The 25,508-nt window shown below is 38.3% G+C and overlaps 1 protein-coding gene across 3 annotated transcripts in view; it reads left to right on the top strand.

Moving 5' to 3' along the window:
- LOC126248330 (cytosolic purine 5'-nucleotidase) overlaps positions 1-18,293 on the top strand; it is a 432,318-nt gene extending 414,025 nt beyond the window's left edge. For all 3 annotated transcript variants that reach the window (XM_049949235.1, XM_049949227.1, XM_049949244.1), the window contains exons 11-12: positions 5,790-5,909; positions 17,090-18,293. In XM_049949235.1, coding sequence (XP_049805192.1) covers positions 5,790-5,909; positions 17,090-17,221 — 252 coding nt within the window. In that variant the 3' untranslated portion in view covers positions 17,222-18,293. The remainder of the gene's footprint in view (positions 1-5,789; positions 5,910-17,089) is intronic.
- Positions 18,294-25,508: the final 7,215 nt, after the last annotated feature.

Below are 25,508 nucleotides of genomic sequence, written 5' to 3'. Positions count from 1 at the left end.
AACCAGAATGTGAAAAAAGTGCTGATAGAGAAATGTCACCTTTGTTTGTCTTTAAATTTCATCAGAAATCCTGGTTCTCCTGTAGTACGGATGCCACCATGACTTGAAATCTAGTATTTCAGCAGCAGCAACCTCTCTAAAGAGAAATTTACCTGGTTTCTCATGTCTCCTCTGTGATGTCATGCACAGTGAACAATCTGTCCTATTTTCTAAGTTTCCTTAATAACTTTAGATAGATGTATAAGAACTTATTTTTGGATCCAGTTTTCTGTTTACTTGATAGTTTTCCTGCACATTTAGTGAATCTGTGAAACAGGCTGCCTTCTTTGTGGTACATTGTATTGTGGAGCTTTTGGGAAACAACATGTATTGTCATCTGAAATAAAATTGTAACTTTTTATAAGATTTTGAACCTTACTGCCAGAAATGTTGAATGTTATCATTCCTAAACTTGGAGTGTTTGTTCCAGGAGAGCTTTACTAGTTTTCATAGTTGAAATTGGTTATGGTTGCTAGGATTTAAATAAAGATTGATGGAAGAAGTACAAGGGTCATCCACTAAGTAGGTTCCATTTTTGTTTCTATCCACAGCAGCGCTGCGATCGCAATTTCAAGCATGCGCAGCAGTTACTCTGACTCAAGGAGAAGACATGTACGCCATTTTCATATCACTGCCGCCAACGTGTGCTTTGTAGTGCTTCTTTATAATGTTAGCCGTAATTGAAAATGCCGCCGCGTGTGAAATTGGATCTGTGATTCGTTTTCTAAATGCAAAGAAAGTTAAACCAAAGGAAATTCATAGGCAAATCTGCGAGGTTTGTGGACAAAATGCTATGAGTGACTCAATGATTAGAAGATAGCTCAGACTGTTCAATGAAGGACGTGATCGAGTGCACGATGGAGAACGAATTGGACGCCCATCTGTGGCTACTGATGAACTGGTTCACACAATTGAAGAGAAGATTAAGCACAACTGTAAGTTTACACTTAGTGCCCTTGCTATGGAAGTTCCGCAAATCTCACGATCACTAATTCTTGAAATTGTTACTGAAAAACTGAAATTTTGAAAACTTTGCTCATGTTGGATACCCAAAATTCTTACTGAACACACAAAAAACAATGGATGGGCAGTGCACTTAAGTTTTTGACATGCTACAATGAAGAAGGCGATGGTTTTCTTTCGTGGATGGCCATGGAGGATGAAACTTAGGTATCGTACGACACCCCTGGAACAAAACAGCAGTCAGTGGAATGGAGGCACACTTCATCCCCAATGAAGGTTAAGCCTAAGCAAATCCTGACACCTCAAAAGTCATGTGCATCATTTTTTGGGACAGAAAAGGCATTTTGCTGATTGATTTCTTACCACGAGGTCAAACAATGAGTGAGTGCACATGGTTACTGCGAGACCATTAGGAAATTGCGCTTCGCAATACAGAGCAAGTACCGAGGCTTACTGTCAATAGGTGTTTTTTTCCACGATAATGCCGGACCTCATATGATGAATGTGACCAAACAACTCTTACGGGAATTTCATTGGGACACATTTGATCATCCTCCGTACAGACCGGACCTCACTCCTAGTGACTTTAATCTCTTCTTACGCCTAAAATCTTTCCTTGGTGGTCAACACTTCAATGAGGATGACGAGCTGAAAGAACATGTTACCACATGATTGAATACACAAGCGGCAACCTTCTATGAAGAACGCATACAAAAACTTGTGCCATGCTTGCTGTGACAAGTGGCTACAAAATTTTGGAAGCTATGTAAATAAATAGTTTAACAGTTGTAGATTTTGTACAATAAATATGCTAACGTTGCTTCCACAAATTGTATGTGGGATGTTCCTGAAGGTTGCTGAATAAGTATAAATGTGTAAACTTACTTTCATTAATAGTCCATAGTTCATGGACTGATGGTTAGCATTGCTGCCTCTAGATCACAGGCCCTGGGTTCGCTTCCCAGCTGGGTCAGAGATTTTCTTCACTGGGGAGTGTGTGTTTGTGTTCTCTAATCATTTCATCTCATCATCACCACAGAGGTGCACAATTCACAGAAATGGCAGAAGATAGAAAGACTTCCACCTGGCGTCCAACAACCCCACGCAGGGTCTCCCAGCCAATAATGCCATAAGTTATTTCAATTTTTTTTTATCACAACCTCTTTATAAGGCCAAAGACCTCCTCCCTTTTCTGTTAATTGATATCCTTGTCATGTATTTATTCAAGGGTCTCTAAGTTACAGGGCATTGCAAACTAATACATCTCTCTCCCACAAATGCTAGTCCATAACACGGTAGGTATCACTCCTTGTATATCAGGAATTGTTTTCTTAGATTCCTGAAATTAACTTTCTTGGATATGTACAAGGATTTCAAGGGTGTTTAATTGTAATTATGAGCCCGGGACATAACTGCATGCATTAGTAACGATATTGGAGTGCCTTTGTTTTTCCAAAGCACGCATGTCTGAAAGAACACTGCAGTGTACATCGGAACAACAAAGGCTCTTAAAATTTCTCCCCTGTACAGGACGATACATAATGGATGCAAGAGTACAGGTTGTAAACACACAGCTGACAACATATGGAAGTTTCGGTCTGGCTATGAATCATTCTCAGATAGCCTAATTATAAGGTTACTACTCACGATAAGTGGGAAATCTGGGTTCGAGTCCCAGACCAGCACAAATTTTCATCGTCATCATTCCATTATGCAGCTAATGATTGTCCACATTTGCAGCTTTGAATATGTTTCATGCACACTTTAGGTGTCAGATGAAAATCGAAGATATTTCAGTATGTGGAATGGTGGCACACACTGTGAAAGTTTGCATGAGCTACTGCTATGAGTATTAAAATAAAATATTCACCAGTAACAATATAACATTTTGACTGAAATTATTGTATTATATTATAACAGTAATGTTAATGATCATCTGATTATATTCCTCACGTGAAACATTGGAGAGAGAGAGAGAGAGAGAGAGAGAGAGAGAGAGAGAGAAAAAGAGAGAGAGAGAGAGACTACAGTTTCAGAAAATTTGTATGATTTGTTCAAGAGAGAGAACTTCACAAACTGACGAAGTCATAGCGTACCAAATTTTGACCAATTTGCACATTAGACTGTCAAAATCTAACACTCAAAATGTTCTCAACTGGGGAGAGATCTGGTAACCTTGCTGACTAAGGTAGGCTTTGGCAAGCATGAAGACAAGCAGTAGAAATTCTCACCGTGTGCAGGTGGGCATTATCTTGCTGAAATTTAAGCCCAGAATGACTTGCCATGAAGGGCAACAAATGAGGCGTAGAACATCGTAGACATACTGCTGTGCTGTAAGGGTGCCATGGATGACAACCAAATGGGTCCTGCTATGAAAACAAATAGCACTCCAAACCATCACTCCTTACTGTTGGGCTGTATGGGGTGAGCAGTCAGGTTGGTGTCCCACTACTGTCTGGGGCGCCCCAGACCTGCCTTCAGCCTGGAATCTCATTTATTGATTTATTGGAGTAGAATTACTTTCGGTGATGAGCCCCACTTTGAGCTGAGCCCCGATGGTCAGCAAAGATGTGCCTGGAGATGCCCTTAATGCACTAGTTATGGTAAGGACATGATAAGTGGGCAGTCAGCCCTCCAGCACTGATAGTTAAAGGTCCTACCATTAGGAACACTTTGTGTCAACTGTCCTGTGTTTCAGACTGCTGCCGCCCACAGCGACTCCAGAGTTGTGACACTGTAGTTACCTGATGAAGTGTTGTGCTGTTTGTGTGAGCAGATGATTAACTGTTTAAATACAGTATTACGCTTATGTTTAAATGCATTATGCGGTATGAGACACAACCCAAAAAGTTTTGAATGTCACTTTTCTTCTAGTCGTTGTATTATATTACTACAACCTTGATTTAATTTCATATTCCTTGCTACAAATATGTATTGTGTTTCAAGAAGACCATCTCTGTAATATGCATTCACAAATCCATGTTACTTCCATTTCATATCTGTACCACAGAAACTGATCACTAGGAGAAACAAATGCTCATGAGTTGGCAGTACTTTAAGAAAAAAACTAAAACAATTTTCCTCTCACAAACTGTAAACCTGCAGTCGCTGCACTACTTACCCCTCTGCCACTGCGGTGAGTGGCCAACTTGTCTCTTTCCTGTATTTAGCTGACTTCGAATTTTTTAAAAGTATAAACTGCAGTTTGTCTCTTATTAGTGCTGTCCAGTGTATCAACTGTGTCTGCAGGAAGCCAACAATTTTATCATGTTTTAGGACCTAAAATTGTGCCACACAGCTCAATACCACACACAAATGTAACGTCTTCTCTGGTGTTGCACAGTGTAAAACAACAGAGACTGACCATATATTTTTGCAATATATCAGTGGTAGGCAGTGAAAACCATAACTCCATTTTGTAAAATTTTACAGTTGAATAAAAGACTGTTCCTTAAAAAATAATAAAGTGGTTTATAAAGTTGCTCCATGTGTAACTGTATAGTAGAAGTTGAGTTATTGACAGATTGGAGAAATCCATGCATTTTCAAATCTCTCTTCGATTATGGAGCTACTGGTTACTGGAATTAAGAGTTTTCACAAACAGATGGAGTTACTAGGTTTTCAACACCTACCATCGATATGTGACATGTGTGTAAACATTCTAAGCAAGGAGTTAAAAGCTAGCATTAATATAAAATAGTCTGAGAACCGTGGGCCACATGAATACTTGACTCAGGCCACTTTGGTCTACAGATCACATTCTGACGACCTCTGATTTAGATTCCAAACAACAGATGGCAGTAAGAATTACTGTGTATCATATGCTTGATAAGCTTCAAAATAATTTCATTGTCACCTTTATCTTTTACGGACAAAAGAAAAACGTGAAACAGGTTAGTAATTATTATGCATCTATTTCTTTCATTCTGAATTGAAGAGCACCATTTTGCTGTCCGCCACATCCATTTACACCATGGTTCTGTTTATTTTCAGTTCTCATAACTTTACCCTTTCATTACATGCAAAAGAAATCCTTTGAACACACAACAATGAAAGTTATTACATTTTCTGTTTCATATAAATGATCTCCAGTACCCATAACTGTAGTTAGTTGTTTTTTGCTCATTTGGAAGTGTATCTGGGTGATACCATACTAACGTGCATCACTCAGTATCAAAATGTTGCCTCTGTTTATCTGTGAAGCTGCTTGAGCCCTTGTGTAGGCCTCTTGTAGCTGCAATATGCAGCGTTGTTCAATAATGCAATGTTCTTGAGATTGCATGTATTAGTGAAACAAAAAGTGTAGACTATTATAGATTTATAGTTGTTACCAGTATCTATTAAAATAAATTTTATTGGAATAATATTGCATATTGATTGTATTGGATATATACAATTTAATATAAAATTGTTCGTAATAGGGAACATCTTATCATGGGTAGGGTTGATATAGTTTTATTCATTATCCAACCTTAAATATCTATCATAGCAAGATTTATGTAGAATATAGTTTGGAATTTCCATACAGTTAAAAAAAAAAAAGAGGAAAAATCTTCTCCATGTAAGCATGTTTACTTGTGTATGCATTATATGAGTTTCTGAAAGTCCAGCAGCATTATTTTCTTCCTGTTGGTTTATGGTGTGTTTATGTCTGTGTGAAAACAAACAAACACACACACACACACACACACACACACACACACACACACAGAGAGAGAGAGAGAGAGAGAGAGAGAGAGAGAGAGAAGTATTCTTCTTAAATAATAAATCTGACATTTCTCTGGCAGATGCCCCATGAATCAACAGTTGCACACGAACAAAGATTCGTAATGGAGAGTCCCATGATTTCTCGTTCTCGAACTTTCTCTGTAATTGAGGATGAAGAAAACTCAGAAAAGCATCAGAAGGTGAGTTCATTCTGTGTTACTACAACTATTCTGATTTCTCTAAGTAAAAGTATGACTTCCTGTTTCTATATTTGAATGGCATTTGAATATTTTAATGGCTGTACACTGATATATTTCTTTGGTATCTTTCCTGTCATCAGAGATGGAGTACAAAGGTATTAATTTCTCTCATTCTATTGAAATAATCAGTTTTATCACTTGTGTGCTAATTGCTCTTAGCTCATCTAGTAATAGTGCCTCAAGTAAATATGAACATAGGACTGCCTGTGCTTTCACACACTAAATACAAATGTAAAGCATATTTCTGTGGAGATAAGTCTGCCAATACTTTGTCATGTTCTGTTTTGAATACAAGGCATGGAAAAGTTGTGCATGGCATCAAAAAGTTAAACAAGTGTTTTAAAGAAATAAAGTCTTAGTTACTATTCAGTGATTAGTGACATGTCAGTTATACAGTCCATCTCATTTTAAATCTCAAGAAATACATGCATTTATGTGTATAAAGTCTCCAACACTATTACATAATAGTGAAAATAAAATGTAGCAGGCATGCACACACATCCCAACAAATCTGAAAAAAGGTGATGGGCTTAATATTACTATATTTATTCCTCCAAACAATGGTATGAGATAGGAGAAGTGACAGGGGGAGGGGGGGGGGAGAGAGAGAGAGAGAGAGAGAGAGAGAGAGAGAGAGAGAGACCAAACATATCTTGAGAGAGCTACTGGATTCTCCGCTTCAGGAGAATACAGCTCTCTCTCTCTCTCTCTCTCTCTCTCTCTGTTTGTGTGTGTGTGTGTGTGTGTGTGTGTGTGTGTGTGTGAGGGTGAGGGTGAGGGTGAGGGTGAGGGTGAGGGTAGCTGCGTGCAAGCCGCGAGTGTGCGCGCGCGTATGTGTGTGTGTGCGCGCGCATGTACTGATGAAGAAAGTTAGTTCTAAAACTGAACTATTTTGTTTATGTCCCCATCTATTGCTCCCACATTTTCCCGTAATGGTACAAAGTTGTCTTTCATGATCCCATTTGTTTACATTCAATGTATAATTTTTCTTTATTGTGTTAATATTCTTTCTCTGCTTGATTTGAGGGAAACATTCCACTTGGGAAAAATATATATAAAAAACAAAGATACTTTAACTTACCAAACGAGAAAGCGCTGGTATGTTGATAGACACAATAAAATAAAAGACACACAAACACACACACAAATATTCAAGCTTTCGCAACCCATGGTTGCTTCATCAGGAAAGAGGGAAGGAGAGGGAAAGACGAAAGGATGTGGGTTTTAAGGGAGAGGGTAAGGAGTCATTCCAATCCCGGGAGCGGAAAGACTTACCTTAGGGGGAGAAAAGGATGGGTATACACTCGCACACACACACATATCCATCCACACATATACAGACACAAGCAGACATATTTAAAGACAAAGAATTTGGGCAGAGATGTCAGTCAAGGCGGAAGTGAAGAGGCAAAGATGATGTTGAATGACAGGTGAGGTATGAGTGGCGGCAACTTGAAATTAGCGGAGATTGAGGCCTGGTGGGTAACGGGAAGAGAGGATATATTGAAGAGCAAGTTCCCATCTCCGGAGTTCGGATAGGTTGGTGTTGGTGGGAAGTATCCGGATAACCCGGATGGTGTAACACTGTGCCAAGATGTGCTGGCCGTGCACCAAGGCATGTTTAGCCACAGGGTGATCCTCATTACCAACAAACACTGTCTGCCTGTGTCCATTCATGCGAATGGACAGTTTGTTGCTGGTCATTCCCACATAGAATGCATCACAGTGTAGGCAGGTCAGTTGGTAAATCACGTGGGTGCTTTCACATGTGGCTCCGCCTTTGATTGTGTACACCTTCCGGGTTACAGGACTGGAGTAGGTGGTGGTGGGAGGGTGCATGGGACAGGTTTTACACCGGTGGCGGTTACAAGGATAGGAGCCAGAGGGTAGGGAAGGTGGTCTGGGGATTTCATAGGGATGAACTAAGAGGTTACGAAGGTTAGGTGGACGGCGGAAAGACACTCTTGGTGGAGTGGGGAGGATTTCATGAAGGATGGATCTCATTTCAGGGCAGGATTTGAGGAAGTCGTATCCCTGCTGGAGAGCCACATTCAGAGTCTGGTCCAGTCCCGGAAAGTATCCTGTCACAAGTGGGGCACTTTTGTGGTTCTTCTGTGGGGGTTCTGGGTTCGAGGGGATGAGGAAGTGGCTCTGGTCATTTGCTTCTGTACCAGGTCGGGAGGGTAGTTGTGAGATGCGAAAGCTGTTGTCAGGTTGTTGGTGTAATGGTTCAGGGATTCCGGACTGGAGCAGATTCGTTTGCCACGAAGACCTAGGCTGTAGGGAAGGGACCGTTTGATGTGGAATGGGTGGCAGCTGTCATAATGCAGGTACTGTTGCTTGTTGGTGGGTTTGATGTGGACGGACGTGTGAAGCTGGCCATTGGACAGGTGGAGGTCAACGTCAAGGAAAGTGGCATAGGATTTGGAGTAGGACCAGGTGAATCTGATGGAACCAAAGGAGTTGAGGTTGGAGAGGAAATTCTGAAGTTCTTCTTCACTGTGAGTCCAGATCATGAAGATGTCATCAATAAATCTGTACCAAACTTTGGGTTGGCAGGCCTGGGTAACCAAGAAGGCTTCCTCTAAGCAACCCATGAATAGGTTGGCATACGAGGGGGCCATCCTGGTACCCATGGCTGTTCCCTTTAATTGTTGGTATGTCTGGCCTTCAAAAGTGAAGAAGTTGTGGGTCAGGATGAAGCTGGCTAAGGTGATGAGGAAAGAGGTTTTAGGTAGGGTGGCAGGTGATCGGCGTGAAAGGAAGTGCTCCATCGCAGCGAGGCCCTGGACGTGCGGAATATTTGTGTATAAGGAAGTGGCATCAATGGTTACAAGGATGGTTTCCGGGGGTAACAGATTGGGTAAGGATTCCAGGCGTTCGAGAAAGTGGTTGGTGTCTTTGATGAAGGATGGGAGACTGCATGTAATGGGTTGAAGGTGTTGATCTACGTCGGCAGAGATCCGTTCTGTGGGGGCTTGGTAACCATCTACAATGGGGCGGCCGGGATGATTGGGTTTGTGGATTTTAGGAAGAACGTAGAAGGTAGGGGTGCGGGGTGTCGGTGGGGTTAGGAGGTTGATGGAGTCAGGTGAAAGGTTTTGCAGGGAGCCTAAGGTTCTGAGGATTCCTTGAAGCTCCGCCTGGACATCGGGAATGGGGTTACCTTGGCAAACTGAAAGCTGACGCAGTCCCTCAGCCACATACTCCCGACGATCAAGTACCACGGTCGTGGAACCCTTGTCCGCTGGAAGAATGACGATGGATCGGTCAGCCTTCAGATCACGGATAGCCTGGGCTTCAGCAGTGGTGATGTTGGGAGTAGGATTAAGGTTTTTTAAGAAGGATTGAGATGCAAGGCTGGAAGTCAGAAATTCCTTGAAGGTTTGGAGAGGGTGATTTTGAGGAAGAGGAGGTGGGTCCCGCTGCGACGGAGGATGGAACTGTTCCAGGCAGGGTTCAATTTGGATGGTGTCTTGGGGAGTTGGATCATTAGGAGTAGGATTAGGATCATTTTTCTTCATGGCAAAGTGATATTTCCAGCAGAGAGTACGAGTGTAGGACAGTAAATCTTTGACGAGGGCTGTTTGGTTGAATCTGGGAGTGGGGCTGAAGGTGAGGCCTTTGGATAGGACAGAGGTTTCGGATTGGGAGAGAGGTTTGGAGGAAAGGTTAACTACTGAATTGGGGTGTTGTGGTTCCAGGTTGTGTTGATTGGAATTTTGAGGTTTTGGAGGGAGGGGAGCAGGAAGTGGGAGATTGAGTAGATGGAAGAGACTGGGTTGGTGTGCAATGAGAGGAGGTTGAGGTTTGCTGGAAAGGTTGTGAAGGGTGAGTGAGTTGCCTTTCCGGAGGTGGGAAACCAGGAGATTGGATAGTTTTTTGAGGTGGAGGGTGGCATGCTGTTCTAATTTACGGTTGGCCTGTAGGAGGATGCTCTGAACAGCCGGTGTGGATGTGGGAGAGGAAAGATTAGGGACTTTTATTAAGGATAGGAGTTGACGGGTGTGTTCATATATATATATATATATATATATATATATATATATATATATATATATATATATATATATATATATATAGAAGGAAACATTCCACGTGGTAAAAAATATATCTAAAAACAAAGATGATGTGACTTACCAAACGAAAGCGCTGGCACGTCGATAGACACACAAACAAACACAAACATATATATTCAATTTGTATTTTATTTTAAAAATGCTGATGTACAACTGATTGACCTGTCACTGTGACACACACCACACACCATCAGGTACCACACTGTATGTAGAATCCCATTAGTAGGCACCTGACAAATGAGTTACCTCTTCTGCTTTGCCTCTGACTGCAAATTCATTGACACAGAACAACATTACAAATGCAGCTATCTCTCTCATTCCATTTCTAGGAGTATTTTGCTGAAATCAAAGATGTTTGTTCCTGTGTAAGCCCAGATACAAATAGAAAGAGAAATGCACAATTATAGGACTTTCCCTAGCACTTACTTTGCATAAGAACCATTGTAACGTTTTTAAGAAAAAAGGACTGATAATAAAATCAGCTTTTTCTCCTCATGTCTGGCAAAACTGAATAATGTATACTTCTTGTGAAGTCTTTAATCACACATCAACCATGGGCAGTATGTAGTTTGGCAGAGATTTGGGATCAGTTATCATGGATTCTTGAACAGCATTTTAATAGGAAACAGTATATCCAGCACATTTTCTCCCTTCCATGTGAAATCATTGGAAAAATTATGAAATGGAATCTCATGAGAAATCCATATTTGCTTTCCTTAAACTTGCAAATTTATTTAGACAAGATGTCTGTCACAAAAAGTGATAGTTGATCCTAAACAACAAAAAGTGTGAAGTCCTCCACATGAGTAATAAAAAATCTGTTAAGTATTTGTTACATTATATGTCACACAAATTTAAATGTTGTTGAGTCAACTAAATACTGAGGATTAATATTATGAAAAACTTAAATTGGACCATCAGATAGAAAGTGGTGTGGAGAAGGCAAACCAAAGAGTGCACTTTATTAGAAAAATACTTGGGAGATGCAAAAAATCTACAAAAGAGACTGACTGCACTATGCTCGTCCATTCTTTTCTGGAGTACTGCTGAGTGGTATTGCATCCTTACCAAATAGGATTGATGGAGAACATCAGAAACTTCATAGAAGAGCAGCTCATTTTGTATTTTCACAAAACAGGGGGGAGAGTGTCTGCGGGTCTTATATGTGAGTTGTGGTTGCAGCCTTTTCTGTTGCAGTGTGACCTTTTCACAAAATGTCAGTCACCAATTTTCTTCTTTTCCTCCTGTAGTATCTTTTGACTACTTACAGACCAGTGTAATAAAATAACAGAAATAAAAGCCTGTGCATCGAAAGATTTAGGAGTTTATTTTCCCCATATGTTTTTTTCAGAATGGAATGGTTGAGCAATAGTCTGAATGTTGTTCTATGAACTCTCTGCCTAACACTTGGATGTGAACTGTAGAGTGGTCCTGGAGATGCATACACATTCCTGATGCATAAAATGAAATACTCAGAAGCCATAGTAGGGTATCTATGTAATTTCATGCATGTACACACCATCAGTGGGTATGTAAATGATTATAGAGCTGCAGTTCTCTGTGACAGGTGTAACAGCCACCAGATTGCTTTAGTGTTGTTACTACCAGGCCTGGTAGGATATATGTAAGAGGGTATGGACATCATCAGATGTTGAGCAATCACTGTGAAGAACATGGAGATGCCACATATCTGCAAGATCACAGCATCAGCACCTGCCAGACTCTGAGGGGGGCTTCATTGTGGATCTCCACTTGGCTGCCTAGTCAAATTACGTAAAATCCAAATTTGTAGTGGATTCGGGTGTGACAATGGCCCAGTGTTGGACTGCATGGAGACATGAGCACAGGCATAGTCATAATCAAGATTCCAGTCAACCACATTTGACCACCACAAAGGAAGATCATCATAATGTGCATGAAGCACATTTGTGTCTGCTACCTGAGAACAAGTAATGGACTCCTTGCGACATGCTGTGTCATCCAGCACCATTCATAGCTGGACTGTGGAATTACTGCCTCTTGCATAGGCTGCTGTTAACACCACAACACAGAAGGCTGTGTTTGGAGTGGTGCTATGATCGGGAAAAATGGAGTGCTGTTGAATGGCATTGGAGTTTGTGTATGGGTGAATTGCGGTTCTGCACTACCCTGGATGGCCATCATCAGCAAGTAAGGTGGTGACCTGGAGAGTGATTCCATTTTTATAATGTTTTGGAGACACACAGCAATGTTACTCCTGGCATTATGGTGTGGGAAGCCATCAACTTTGGCTTCGGTTACAGCTGTTCATGATAGAGGGAACTCTGATGGTACAGTGGTACATAAAAGAAATCCTGCGTTGTTAGGTATTACCTCTCATGTCGCAGCATTATGGTGCCATTTTTCAACTGAACAATGCCTGTACACACTGGCATGTGTCTGTATGAAATATTTGCGTGATGTGGAGGTATTCTTGTGGCCACCAAGATCTCTAATAGAACACACACAAGACCAACTTGGACTTCAAATCCATCCCATTGCCAGTATTTAGGATATCAAAGACCAGTTACAACAGTTGTGGACCAGCTTTCCTCAGGAAAGGATTCAACAGCTTTATGACAACCTTACCATCTGAACCAGTACAGCATGCCCTGGACAGAGGGGGTAAAATGTCATACTGTCAAGTGTACTCATGTTGCCAAGTTCATTGGAAATTTGACACTGCTTTGTAGTCTCTGAAATACCATGACATACCATCCCAATCTGTGATGTTTCATTTTGATTCCTCTTCCCCTTATGGGGGTTTTAGTTTTTTGTCAGGCCGTGTATTTACTTAACCCACTGATTTGCACCAGCTAGAGTAAAAGTCTACATCCAAGGTTCTGAGCTGAGGTCAATGGATGGATAAATAACAGTGAGGGCAACTTACTTTTTTCTTGCTGGGCTTACACTTCACCAGAATAATGAGTTAATCCTTGATGCTCTTTCTTCATGTTAGATAGTGCTAGAAAAAGCAAAGTGGATTTCATAATCAGTCTGAGAAAGCAACTAATTGCAAGTTTTCCACTCAAAGTCATCAATGAGCTGTTCATCCACCAGAAATCCTTAAAGTGGCAGTCACCAAGAAATTTTCAAAATTTTGAAAAGCAAAACTAAGTTCTGTACAAAATGTGATGTTCCTTTGTGTACAACACTAAACATAAAAATATTCCACACTAAGAGTGATCTTAGTACCATATTGAAACATTATCTGCCTCTAAAAATGTTACTTCTTTATGCAATAAGCTTCCGAAGTTTAATTTGACATTTCTCTCTTAACACTCAATTGAAAAATGTTACAGTTCAAAAGTTCATTTGAAATTCTGGTTATCTAAGAAAATGCTATCATCATTTAATAAAATAGAACTTACCTTACTTTGGCATTTTTTGTCCTTGCTGAAATACTTTTATGGTTGTATGATTAAACAGAGTTACATGTGTTGATATTTCATAAAGTATAAAGTAGACTTTTGTAAACATAAATTTTATGAGCTATAATCATAATGTGAAATGTGTACCATATTAAATAACATTTATGTGCCAAATTCATTATTGTTGTTAATTTTGTTGAGCAGTGGATACTGACAGAGTTCTGCAGATGGAAAATTATGTTGTACTGATTTACTTCATACATGTGGAGATTTCAATAAACTATGTGCAGTGTCTACAGAGTTCTTAACAACAATCCAAGCTGCTTTCCTGGTGATATTATCTTAGCAAAGGCTGGGGGGGAGGGGGGCAGTATTTTGGGAGACTATGAAGAGGAGCAGTGTTTTAACGTCCCATCAACAGCGAGGTCATTATGGATGGAGCACAAACTGAGATTAGGAAAGGATAGAGAAGGAAATTGGCCAAGCCCTTTTAAAAGGAATCATACCAATTTAGGGAAATCACAGAAAGCCTAAATTGGTGTGGCCGGACAAGGATTTAAACTGTTGTCCTCCCGAAAATGAGTTCAGTGTGCTAACCACAGCACCACATTGCTCAGTGGAGAGGCTATTGTGGAAAATTTGTATCCCATGGACTCCTAAGAGTTAACAACAGCTTATGTCTGTGAAGCAAAAATGATTAATTGGAAGAACATTATGTTTGCCCTAAAAGAAACAGACATTCACCATCATCAGAGAAATTTCTAACTCTGTCGCAAAAAGTGCACTATATGAAGCACAAAACATATCTGAAAAATTCCTTCAATATTTATGCTCTTTACGCATTTTTGCAAAACATATATATCTGCAGCAAACATTTTTCATTTTTATTAGAACATTTAGATGGTCCAGTAGAGGTCCAAAGCTGCACAAAAGCATTTAAGGGCTGCTGCAGAAACCTAACTAATGCATATTGCATGGATTAAAAATGTGCATTTTTTTAAGATGTCCAGTTTTATTATTTTGTTTTTGGTTTAGCTGTAGTTTAAATACGTTCAAAATTTGGTAGAATGGATTAATCAAAAACACACTTAATCATTAAATCTTGCAGCATTTTGCTGATTCACTGAGAATTATTGAAGGGTAGTTATGTAACAAATTAATAACATTAGGTTAAAATCATCACTGAAAAATTATTTTACCCTTTATCTACTTGGAGAATGGATATTATCAATAGAAAGAACATCTCCCACTTCTGGAAGTCAATATTGGTAGAGAGTAAAATACATAGTGCTTACTTTAAACGAATGTAGAATAGATACGGAATGTAGAACTATGAATGGCTATTATTATGTTGAAGAAATAACTAAATAAACTTTTAGAAGCATGATGTGAGTAAGCTTTCTTTTGTATGTCATTATCATTGATAGAACTGGGTTTCTATTTTATTTCTGCATGCCTCTGATGCTGTTGTCGACTGGCACTTAATGAATTATGTACTCCATGCTCTTCTCTACTACACTGAAGTAATTTACCTATTTATTTGCTGTATATATTAAAATAGCTGTTCTTAGGTGTTTTGTCACTATTTATTTGGCATTTAAGATTTCTCAGGTTTATAATGTATTTGTTGTGGATTAAGTGAAGGATTGAGGAACACTACAAACAATGTGTATTGCTCCAGAAAGAAGTTTCATTCAAAAAGGAAGTGTCTGATACTTTAGAAATTCATTGAGCAGATAGAAAGCTGCTGCTGTTTAATTTACATTGCAGATACTTGTGGCTTGTGTTGATGATTATCTGTACTTGTTTTTAACAATGGTGGACTGGAGTTGCAGTAGGACATTGGAAGAATGATTAGAAGGAACTCAACTGCAGTTATTAATTTCATCATTAGTGGTGTGAACTGCCACCATTGTGTTATACGTGGCCTTCTGTATAGGAGGCGCTGGAGATGAAGATAAAAAATGTAATATGATAGCTACATGTATCTGCTTTCTGCTCATTTTTGTACATGGCCACCATTATTTGCCAAGCATTTATGATTCAATTTAAGAAGTTTTTTAATCCGTCTGACTGTGTGTGTGTAGGGGGTGGGGGGGTTGTTAGACAATCCAGAATAAAAGTTGAGAAGAAAGCCACGGCTGCAAAATACTAACGTGAATTCTTTACAGACGAATGGAAAAATTAGTAGATGCCTACCTTGGGGAAGATCAGTTTGGATTCCATAGAAATATTGGAACACGTGAGGCAATACTGACCCTACGGCTTATCTTAGAAGCTAGATTAAGGAAAGGCAAACCTACGTTTCTAGCATTTGTAGACTTAGAGAAAGCTTTTGACAATGTTGACTGGAATACTCTCTTTCAAATTCTGAAGGTGGCAGGGGTAAAATATAGGAAGTGAAAGGCTATTTACAATTTGTATAGAAACCAAATGGCAGTTATAAGAGTTCAGGGGCATGAAAGGGAAGCAGTGGTTGGGAAGGGAGTGAGACAGGGTTGTAGCCTCTCCCCGATGTTATTCAATCTGTATATTGAGCAAGCAGGGAAGGAAACAAAAGAAAAATTTGGCGTAGGTATTAAAATCCATGGAGAAGAAATAAAAACTTTGAGGTTCGCCGATGACATTGTAATTCTGTCAGAGACAGCAAAGGACTTGGAAGAGCAGTTGAACGGAATGGATGGTGTCTTGAAGGGAGGATATAAGATGAACATCAACAAAAGCAAAACAAGGATAATGGAATGTAGTTGAATTAAGTCGGGTGATGCTGAGGGTATTAGATTAGGAAATGAGACACTTAAAGTAGTAAAGGAGTTTTGCTATTTGGGGAGCAAAATAACTGATGATGGTCGAAGTAGAGAGGATATAAAATGTAGACTGGCAATGGCAAGGAAAGCCTTTCTGAAGAAGAGAAATTTGTTAACATCGAGTATAGATTTAAGTGTCAGGAAGTCGTTTCTGAAAGTATTTGTATGGAGTGTAGCCATGTATGGAAGTGAAACATGGACGATAAATAGTTTGGACAAGAAGAGAGCAGAAGCTTTCGAAATGTGGTGCTACAGAAGAATGCTGAAGATTAGAGGGGTAGATCATATAACTAATGAGGAGGTATTGAATAGGATTGGGGAGAAGAGATGTTTGTGGCACAACTTGACTAGAAGAAGGGATCGGTTGGTAGGACATGTTCTGAGGCATCAAGGGATCACCAATTTAGTACTGGAGGGCAGCATGGAGGGTAAAAATCGTAGAGGGAGACCAAGAGATGAATACACTAAACAGATTCAGAAGGATGTAGGTTGCAGTAGGTACTGGGAGATGAAGAAGCTTGCACAGAATAGAGTAGCATGGAGAGCTGCATCAAACCAGTCTCAGGACTGAGGACCACAACAACAACATCTTATTAATTAGGTATTACAAAGTTTTCATCTTTCACAGAACTGATCTTTGTTCTTCTGTTAAGTGTGCACCATTTTGTAGCAGTTTATTTACCTTGTTATTATTCATAAAAAAAATTGCATGTTTGTACATAATTAGGTAATGTTAGAACTTTTAGGATATCCACATTTGTAAATGTATCATTTTTGGTTGTTTTCTGATCACTAATACCTGAGAATTAAGAAACTGAGTTATTTTGTTTTCCTGTGTGTTGCAGTTTATGGAACGGCCACAAGGACAGTTACCACATCCAAGGCCAGAAACTCCTCGAAGTGTAACACACAATCACGATGAAGACTACTCAGATGAGGAAACTGACAGCAAGTCATCAGAAGAAAAGGCTGGTTGAGAGTCGTATTTTTGAGGCTGATTTTTTTTAAAGGCATGCTCAAACATGTGGCTACCTTCTCACTGAAGACACTGAGTTTGATATGTACTGACATTAAAAGAACAGACTCTGACTCAGTGTTGAACTGTGGTAGCTAATTGTGCATATGTGTGTATATTAAGGGAATGTGAATGACAGATTTGTCTGTTTAAATGGTGCTGAATGTAAATGACTGAAATATCTGACTTCAAATACATGATGAGTAAGAGATTTAAAACTTAGTGCCCATAGATGTTTTTATTAATTCATAAATGTTTTCATATCTCAGACTTGAGTTGAAATTTAAAGCATTTTCCTGAAACCCAAGTCATTCCTTACATTTTGTTTGACACTTTCTATTTGTTTTTGATACACATAGTGCAAAAGAAATAGATATTTGTAAATTGGCATATAGGTTAATTAAACGCATAAATATTCAGTATGAACAGCAAATATGTTAAACTGCAATAAATTGGGATTCTGTTACTTTCACATAGTTTATTGCATTTATTTTCAGAGAGCAGTATCTGCTGCTAAACATAGCTTATGAAGAAAGTTACTTCTTTCTTCAAGTGAATGCTATAGGGAAAAAAACCTTTTGTTTTCTTTGCATTCCTGAATGTGATTCCACGGCATCATTTTGGAGTTGACTGTGTTACTGCCAAATTACAGCTTTAATATTTGCATAGATTTATTTGTTTGCATTAAGTCATCACTGCTGCGTGTTTTCTTTTATGTTTTTAATTAACTGGAGCACAATAAAGAACATATATTCTGTATGTAGTTAATTTCATGTATATATAAAGCATTCACATTTTACCAACAAATTCACAAGCTCATTATTTGACTGTAGGCTTGTTTCAAGTTTCTCTATGAAATTTACCTTTTCTTTTTCTTTTTTTATAATGTTATGATAGGAAAACCCACGAGAAGTAAAACTGTAATGAAAAGAACTGAAGGTTTTGTAAAAAAAATGATTGCATTTTAAAAAGGCTGTAACATTAATCTGCATTTCTTTTCCATTTAAAATTATAAATGTTTTCTAACAACCACATTTTTTGTGTCTTCCATTACAATTTTTCATGATATGCTAATGGCATGGAACAATGCCCTTTTGATCGGGATCCACATAAGATGATAACTTGCACAAACACCAGTGAGCAGTTAGTTTCATATTGGAGCCACCATGTATATCAAGGTTACTTTTTACTTTTCAAGAAAACTATATTGTTTGTTATTTATTTTTTGATATTTTGTTTTGATAAAATGATCCTCAGAATGAAACTACAATCAAATACAACCACATAAAAATTCTATTTATCAAGTAGCTGCAGACGGCATTTTTGTGACTTTCTGGTTGTGTTTTGTGAATTTATCTAAATATTCCTTTCGTAGAAGTATTTTCTAGTCAGCAAGGTGCAGCCTTAGATTAAATACTAGCTGCAACTCATTGATATAACTCATAGTATGTTTTGTGTGTGTGTGTGTGTGTGGGGGGGGGGGGGTATTCAAATGTCACTTCCACAACTGTGACAAGATGATAGATTAATAATACTGAATGATGCGGACAATTGCAGAGCATGGATCTCCACGCAAGAAGCAAACCTACCAGGCGAAGAAACATCTGCACTGCAAGTTTACACTTAACTTGATTGTCCACTTGTGACTGCTGCTGCTTGCTAAGCTGAATTTTTTCTCTGTGTATTTGAAGTAGAGCTGTTTCACAGCCCACAGAAAACATTTTTTGTGAGTTATAGATGTATAGTTAACAATTTTTATTCAATAAAAGCCATCTTCAGGAATATGGATTACCAGATAGCCTTAATCAAAATTTGAAACTATGGAAGTTTTCTGACACAAAGGCATTGTTACCTGTAGCATGACAGGTACCACATTATTTGTTTATATAATTTTAAATAAACATTTTGTCATAATTTTAAACATTCATTTACTATCCTCATACAGCCTGTGAAGGTTTGTGATTTTTCTTGCACTGAACTTTGTGTATTTTAAGTGACCTGAAGCAAAGAAACATGTAGATGTGCAAAAGCTTCCACTTTTATTACTGCGTTGTGCACTATGTACCATCCCCATCAACCTGTGTTTACCCACAACACCTTAATGAGTTTTGTGTTTGTTCATGGATAACTATTAAGAAAAGCAGTTAAATGAGATGAGGGCACCCTGACATGGAAGACAACGCAAAAGAAATAAAGATACCGTACATGATCAAGCATTGAACAACTCAGAAGTGATGAATTTGAACCAGAAACAGAGTATCTCCTGCTTAGAAATGTGATAGCCACTGCCTCGCTCATGTTTATTAATTGAGTTTGTGCTGGTTGGCATTATTATTATTATTTTGCTGTGTGATGCAAGTTGAATGCTGAGAATCTGTAAAAATAAATAAATAATGATTGATGTTGGAATAATTTGTGCTGGTTCCAAAGTTTTGAAACATTTGAATTTGTGTTCAACACATTTTTCATTATATAAATGGTACATAACGCTGATGTTCAATTCAGTTCAGAACTCAAGAATGTCTACTAGGTTTTCTGATCAAGAATAATGTGACTGATGACATGGAAAACTTTTAATGTGGGACTGAATATGACTGATTGTATCTTCTGCTGCTTTATTGGAAATTAAATCACTAACAGGCTCCTCTCCTTTCTTTACTTTTTGTATACACTCAATCATCCTGCCATTGGAAATTAGAAAAGTTCTCAGAAAATACTTTTTGCAGACTTTAACTGAATATTCTGAGCATGTAAATAGTATTTGTTGATACAGACCTTTGGAGGTTGGGATCCTTTTTTGTGCTCTTCTAGCTGCAAGAGATTCTGAACTAATTAGTCCACATAGGTAGGCATTTTGAGAGTTAAAAGATCCCATTTTCCAAAAACTATCGAAAATTCTTTTCCTTTCTTCTTCAGTTATTTTTGAAGCACATTTTAGTCTACAGTGGCAAACCACGATTACAAAATATTTTGCAGGAACTATTTTGCCTTTCTGACATGGCACTGTATACTTCTTCATGATTCCTATTCAGTTAAATCTTCTGTCTTCTATATTCTCTCTGTCATTTACTTCTACATGAATTCTGTTGCTCATCATCTATATTAGACTCACTTTTGGATAGACGATATTCTGAAGTACAATACTCTTCATCTGTGATTTCTCTAAGCCTTTCTGAATTATTCATTTTACCATTAACATAAGTCCACACAAACCTCAGTAACACCTATCAAATAGTCAAGTAACAGTTTAGACAATGATTACAAAGCTTACCTCGAAACAGTTTAGACAATGCTGTAATACAAAACTTATCTGAAAACAATTTTGAGAACTTTTCTGCAAAATAAAGACAATAATAATAATTGAAAGAAACTTCCAGATGGTGGGACAGAAAATCTAATTTTGTTTCATGTCACTGTAGTGCAAGTCAGACTTACTTTACTATGCCATAACATATAAACGATTTCACAGTAGAACTTGTGGTGCCATCTTTGAACCTATTGTGCATACGAAGATGTACAACACTATGCCATCCAACAGAGTGCAGTTTCCAACACATCTCATAGAACGAAACTCATTTTCATCAAAACCTGAATTACACCATTGGCGCCATTAATCTCTTCCTTTCCACCATTCACAAAGAATTTTCTTCTATTTCTCCTGGGCAATCTACCACAAGATAAAATACTGTGAGTAGTAAATCATTTACAAGCCTTGTCTTCTTTATAATTAGATTTATTGTTCGGTATTGTTTACTATGGACTGTGCCTAATATTTTTCGTACCAGACTTGCATGTACACACACAAACACTTTCCTAGTGATGTAATTCCATTGCAAACATGAAATCAACTGTTTTCGTGACACAAAAAAACCTTTATAATTTCAATATTGCTCGTTTAACTCTTTTTGCATATGGCCTTACTTCCACACTCAATAATTCATAGTATATTAATTCCATTTTCACAAAAAATGTGAATGTATCCCTGATAATCAGGATTCTGGAGGGATTTCGAGTTGAACAGATTAATGTCTTTTTCTTGCAGTTTACCTGGTGGACTTACTGAAAAATTCCACTTTAACGCAGTGCATAAATATTCAAAAAATATAGTTCAGACTGAACCCTACGTTCTGCTTTTTCGACAACTTGGAGAATAATCTCAACCTAGAAAACTGTTCTCTTACACAGTGTGTGTATCATAACTGCCTATCTTGGGGAGAGATCAGTACTGAAAACTAGACGAGAAACGGAGATGTGATGTCAGGCTGAAATTTTGTCTCATTGTGTGTAGTACCCTAGATGTCTCAGTTGGTATCACTACTAACAAGGAGAGATCCCTTGTGGTGGAAATGCCTTTTTGAAACCATTTATAGTAATGCAGGTTAAAGTCCCAGGTATCACAGCCTGCAACCATTTACCCTGGTGGTCCCTTATTTGTGAGGGGGGGGGGGGGGGGGGGGGGGGGAACAACACATACAGAGTTTCACGTGATATTCTACAGTTTAAAAAAAATAATGTAATACAGGTGGCTGGTGTAGTATAGCTGTTATTGTACAGACCTCAAATGCAAAAGGTTGTGTGTTCTAATCTGATTAGATTCATTGAAGTTCTTTTATTTTTAAATCTTTATTGAAATGACTGATCACTATTTTTAATAAATTTGACTTAAATGTAATTTTTTGTTTCTGTTCCTTTGTCACATCATTTTAATCACTTTTTCAAGTGCTCTCTTTCTATAATTATTTTTCCACTTGAAGTCTTTGTTCATGTGAATAAAATTATTTATATGTATTAACATCAATTCTAATTTCTTCCATTTTATCATCCTATGTTTCGTGTCCATGTTATTGCACTCATTCATTATTTCTATTCCTCATTTTGCTTGAAATTGTTTTCTGTTATTATCCTTTTTATGGTTTAAGCTTTCATTTGCATTATTTTGTCTGTAGAACAATATTAATATTCAAGAAAATTTACATGTTTGACACCATCGCTGAGTCAGTATAAATATGTTATTTTGTCTTTTAACTGATACATCAGCATTTTGCAATATTTCAATATAATGACAGATAGATAAAAATAATTAAATTCACATGCCAAAGATTCCAACTGGAAAAAGAATTGCTGGAAGAAAAATGAGAGCAATTGAAGAAGTTAATATAGCAATTAAAATTATGGGACAAAGAAATAGGTGTAAAAAATTACATTTAAGCCAATTAATTGAATAAAAACCAATTAATTGAATAAAAATAATTATAAAAATAATTTTGATACAGATTTAAAAATAAAGAAGCATTTTGTGAGATTCGAACCCACAACATGCTGCATTTGAGGCTTGTACTATAACTATTATGCTTACAAAACTGATCTGTGTATCATTACTTTTTTTACAGCTGCAGTGCATCACACATAATTTTGATTTTTTTTTTTTTTTAAGCCATTAGTTGCAAACAAGGGACCTTTGTGGTCAATGACTGCAAGGTGTGATACCTGGTACTTAACCCTTCAATACCATATAGGTATTTCCAAAAAGTCAAGTCACACCCCTGGTGACATATACTTGTAAGATTGGACTCTGGCGTAGCATTTCAGCAAGTCACTAATATTACACCGAATGTCCAATGGACTTCTGAAGTTAAAGGGATGTTATTTGCTTTAGGGCCAGCAGAACAATACTACACACAAGTTACGAGAAAAGCAATAAGAAAAGTAAGAGTTGGTTTAGGAGGTAGAACAGCAATAAAGTTCAGGACAAGTTTGATAAAATGAATAGCTAGTGTTAGTAAAGTAAAACAAAAATTCAACAACTATAAAAGGATTTTGTAATTGACAGTCAGGTAGTGATTTCTATTTCATTTTGTGGGTACTGGCAGTTTAAAATACCCAAATTAAGTCAATAAAAATTTGGTTGGGGGAAGAAAGTTGGCTGTGCACTTCCAAAGGAACCATCCTGGAATTTACCTGAAGCAATTTAGGGAAATCACGGAAAACATAAATCAGGATAGCCAATGTAGGTTTGAACCATCATCGTCCTAAATGCGAGTCCAGAGTGTAAACCACTGCACCACCTCACTCGGTAGAAATAAAATTTAGTGTTGACTGTATCAAAGACAAAAATGGATGCAATTACTACCATTACAAACGTAAGTTTTGTAGTGATCTTGTGGTGGAATAAATGAAGAAGAAGCTGAGCGAGATTTCGGATATCTGTGAGATTTCCAACTGATGCTGTTCCAGTGGAAATCAAGATACACATTTCAAAGTCTACACATGAATGGAGGGGTATTTTTATTATTGTCATATGTAATTATAGAACATAATGAATTCACATATTACCATTTAAATTTGACATCCAGAAACAGCGCTTGTTGTCACTTCATTCAAGGTTTTCACCTCGCCTTTAAATGCATGCAGTGAGCAGCTCTCTACTATGTGATTTATTGTCGATTCCTCAGCACCACTCACGTACAGTACTTTCACAATAATCACACCTATTCAATATGTAGTCACATCTTCCTTGTCCAGCTGGGATGTAGATGAGTATCAGTCATTCACAACGGAAAAGATCAAAGACTGCAACCTCACTTGTGGAGTTTTAAATTAAGTGGCTTTGTAGGGTGGGTGGTATTCTTTCAACTTCTCAGTGACTTCAAAAATGTATGTGGCCTGAAGATAAAATTACATTTGTGTGGCTTCAGGTGTATAGAAGATGGATTTTCAAAAGTGCTATTTAGAACATAGTTCTTACAGGAATCTGTTGTTTTAAAGTATTTATACCTTTATGATCTTAGTCTTGGACAGATAATAGTGAAGTACCAAGAAACTTATTGGAAATAAGTATTGCTTTCAACTACATTGGGACACAATATTGGCAGACATATGGCATGTGTATTCCAAACTAATTCTGTAATCTTTCAGTTATTCCAAATCCACAAAATCTTTAGGAAACATTTCCCTTACATGTCATTTAAAAGATGTGCAAGAACCTAACACAGTATTTATTTAACTAAACTTATATTTCTCGAAGACAATGGTATATCTATTAATAGTATTAACAGCAAATCTTGCTAGTGGTTTGGTTTAGAGACACTACATTAAAATGAGCAAGAGGTGCTAGACAGGACCAATTTTTTTTTTTTTGGGAGGGGGGGGGGGGCATAGGAGGTACTTGCCTCACCAGGCTGGTCTCTAGCAGCAGCACTTTGATGTGGCCCGATCGGCAGGCAGCATTTTCAACAGAACACTGTGAGGCAAGCAGAATGTCTCCCCAAAGTGAATAACACAGGGAGACCCTGTTTTTTCCCTCAGCCATGTCGCCCTGGGCTCACGAAAGGGTCATGGGTGACATTGCCAGCAAGGAATGTCCCTCTGCGAATCCCCCACTCCACATTTTTTGAGCCTGGGACACAGGAGCAGAATGTGTCCATTTAGACGCTGATACCAAGGAAACGTCTGGAAAGTTTTTCAGACAAGCGGCGATGTCCGCAGGCGACCGCGATTGGCCAGATCGATGTGACGTAAGTGGTGGTTCCTGTGCACTCACAGTCAAGCGGGAGTAGTGCTCATTGGTTAAAAATTTGTTAAGATGTTGCAATTGGACAGCCGCAGCAGCAGAGCGGCAGGCCGCACTAGATTTTGGTAGAAATGGGACACTTGTATTTCAGCATCCATCTGATGAGGGCATAGTACTCTGTACTGGGCGATATGGGGTAGTTGTGTACCTTACCTGGAACTCCAGATCATTTCGTGGAGCTATGTTGTGTACACACTCCGCTGTGGTTGCAGCGACATCATACCTGATCGGCATAACAGCATGACGAAGTCACCTGGGGACCTCGTCGTGGAGCAGAATAGGTAATACACGCAGTTCTGGCCGCAGCACGATCAGCCTTGCAGTTTATAAACGTGAAACGGGTGGCCACTGAGCCGTTGATCATCACAGCACTCTTTCGCATTATTTCTGTGATTAGATGCTAATGGAAAGAACGTGGTCTAGAATCTTGTGCTCATTCAGTTAATGGGAAGTGCGAATCCGCATTGCTTGGTTTTATAATTGTAGAATCTTTCTATTAAGTTATTAATCTAGTCACACACAAAAGACATCACCTCCTTAATGAGTATTTGTAAATTCCTTTGGTGGCATTAACTTGATGTTAATAATTTACATGCATAACCACTTTCTATGACCTCACCCAATCTGATTCTTCAATAGAGGCCTGGATTACATAGATGTCATTAAGTGCACAAGAATT

The sequence above is a fragment of the Schistocerca nitens genome, chromosome 1 (assembly GCF_023898315.1).
Source record: "Schistocerca nitens isolate TAMUIC-IGC-003100 chromosome 1, iqSchNite1.1, whole genome shotgun sequence".
NCBI classification, from domain to species: Eukaryota; Metazoa; Arthropoda; class Insecta; order Orthoptera; family Acrididae; genus Schistocerca; species Schistocerca nitens.
The sequence above is the reverse complement of the archived record's forward strand: the minus strand, read 5'-3'. Positions and strand labels throughout refer to the sequence as shown.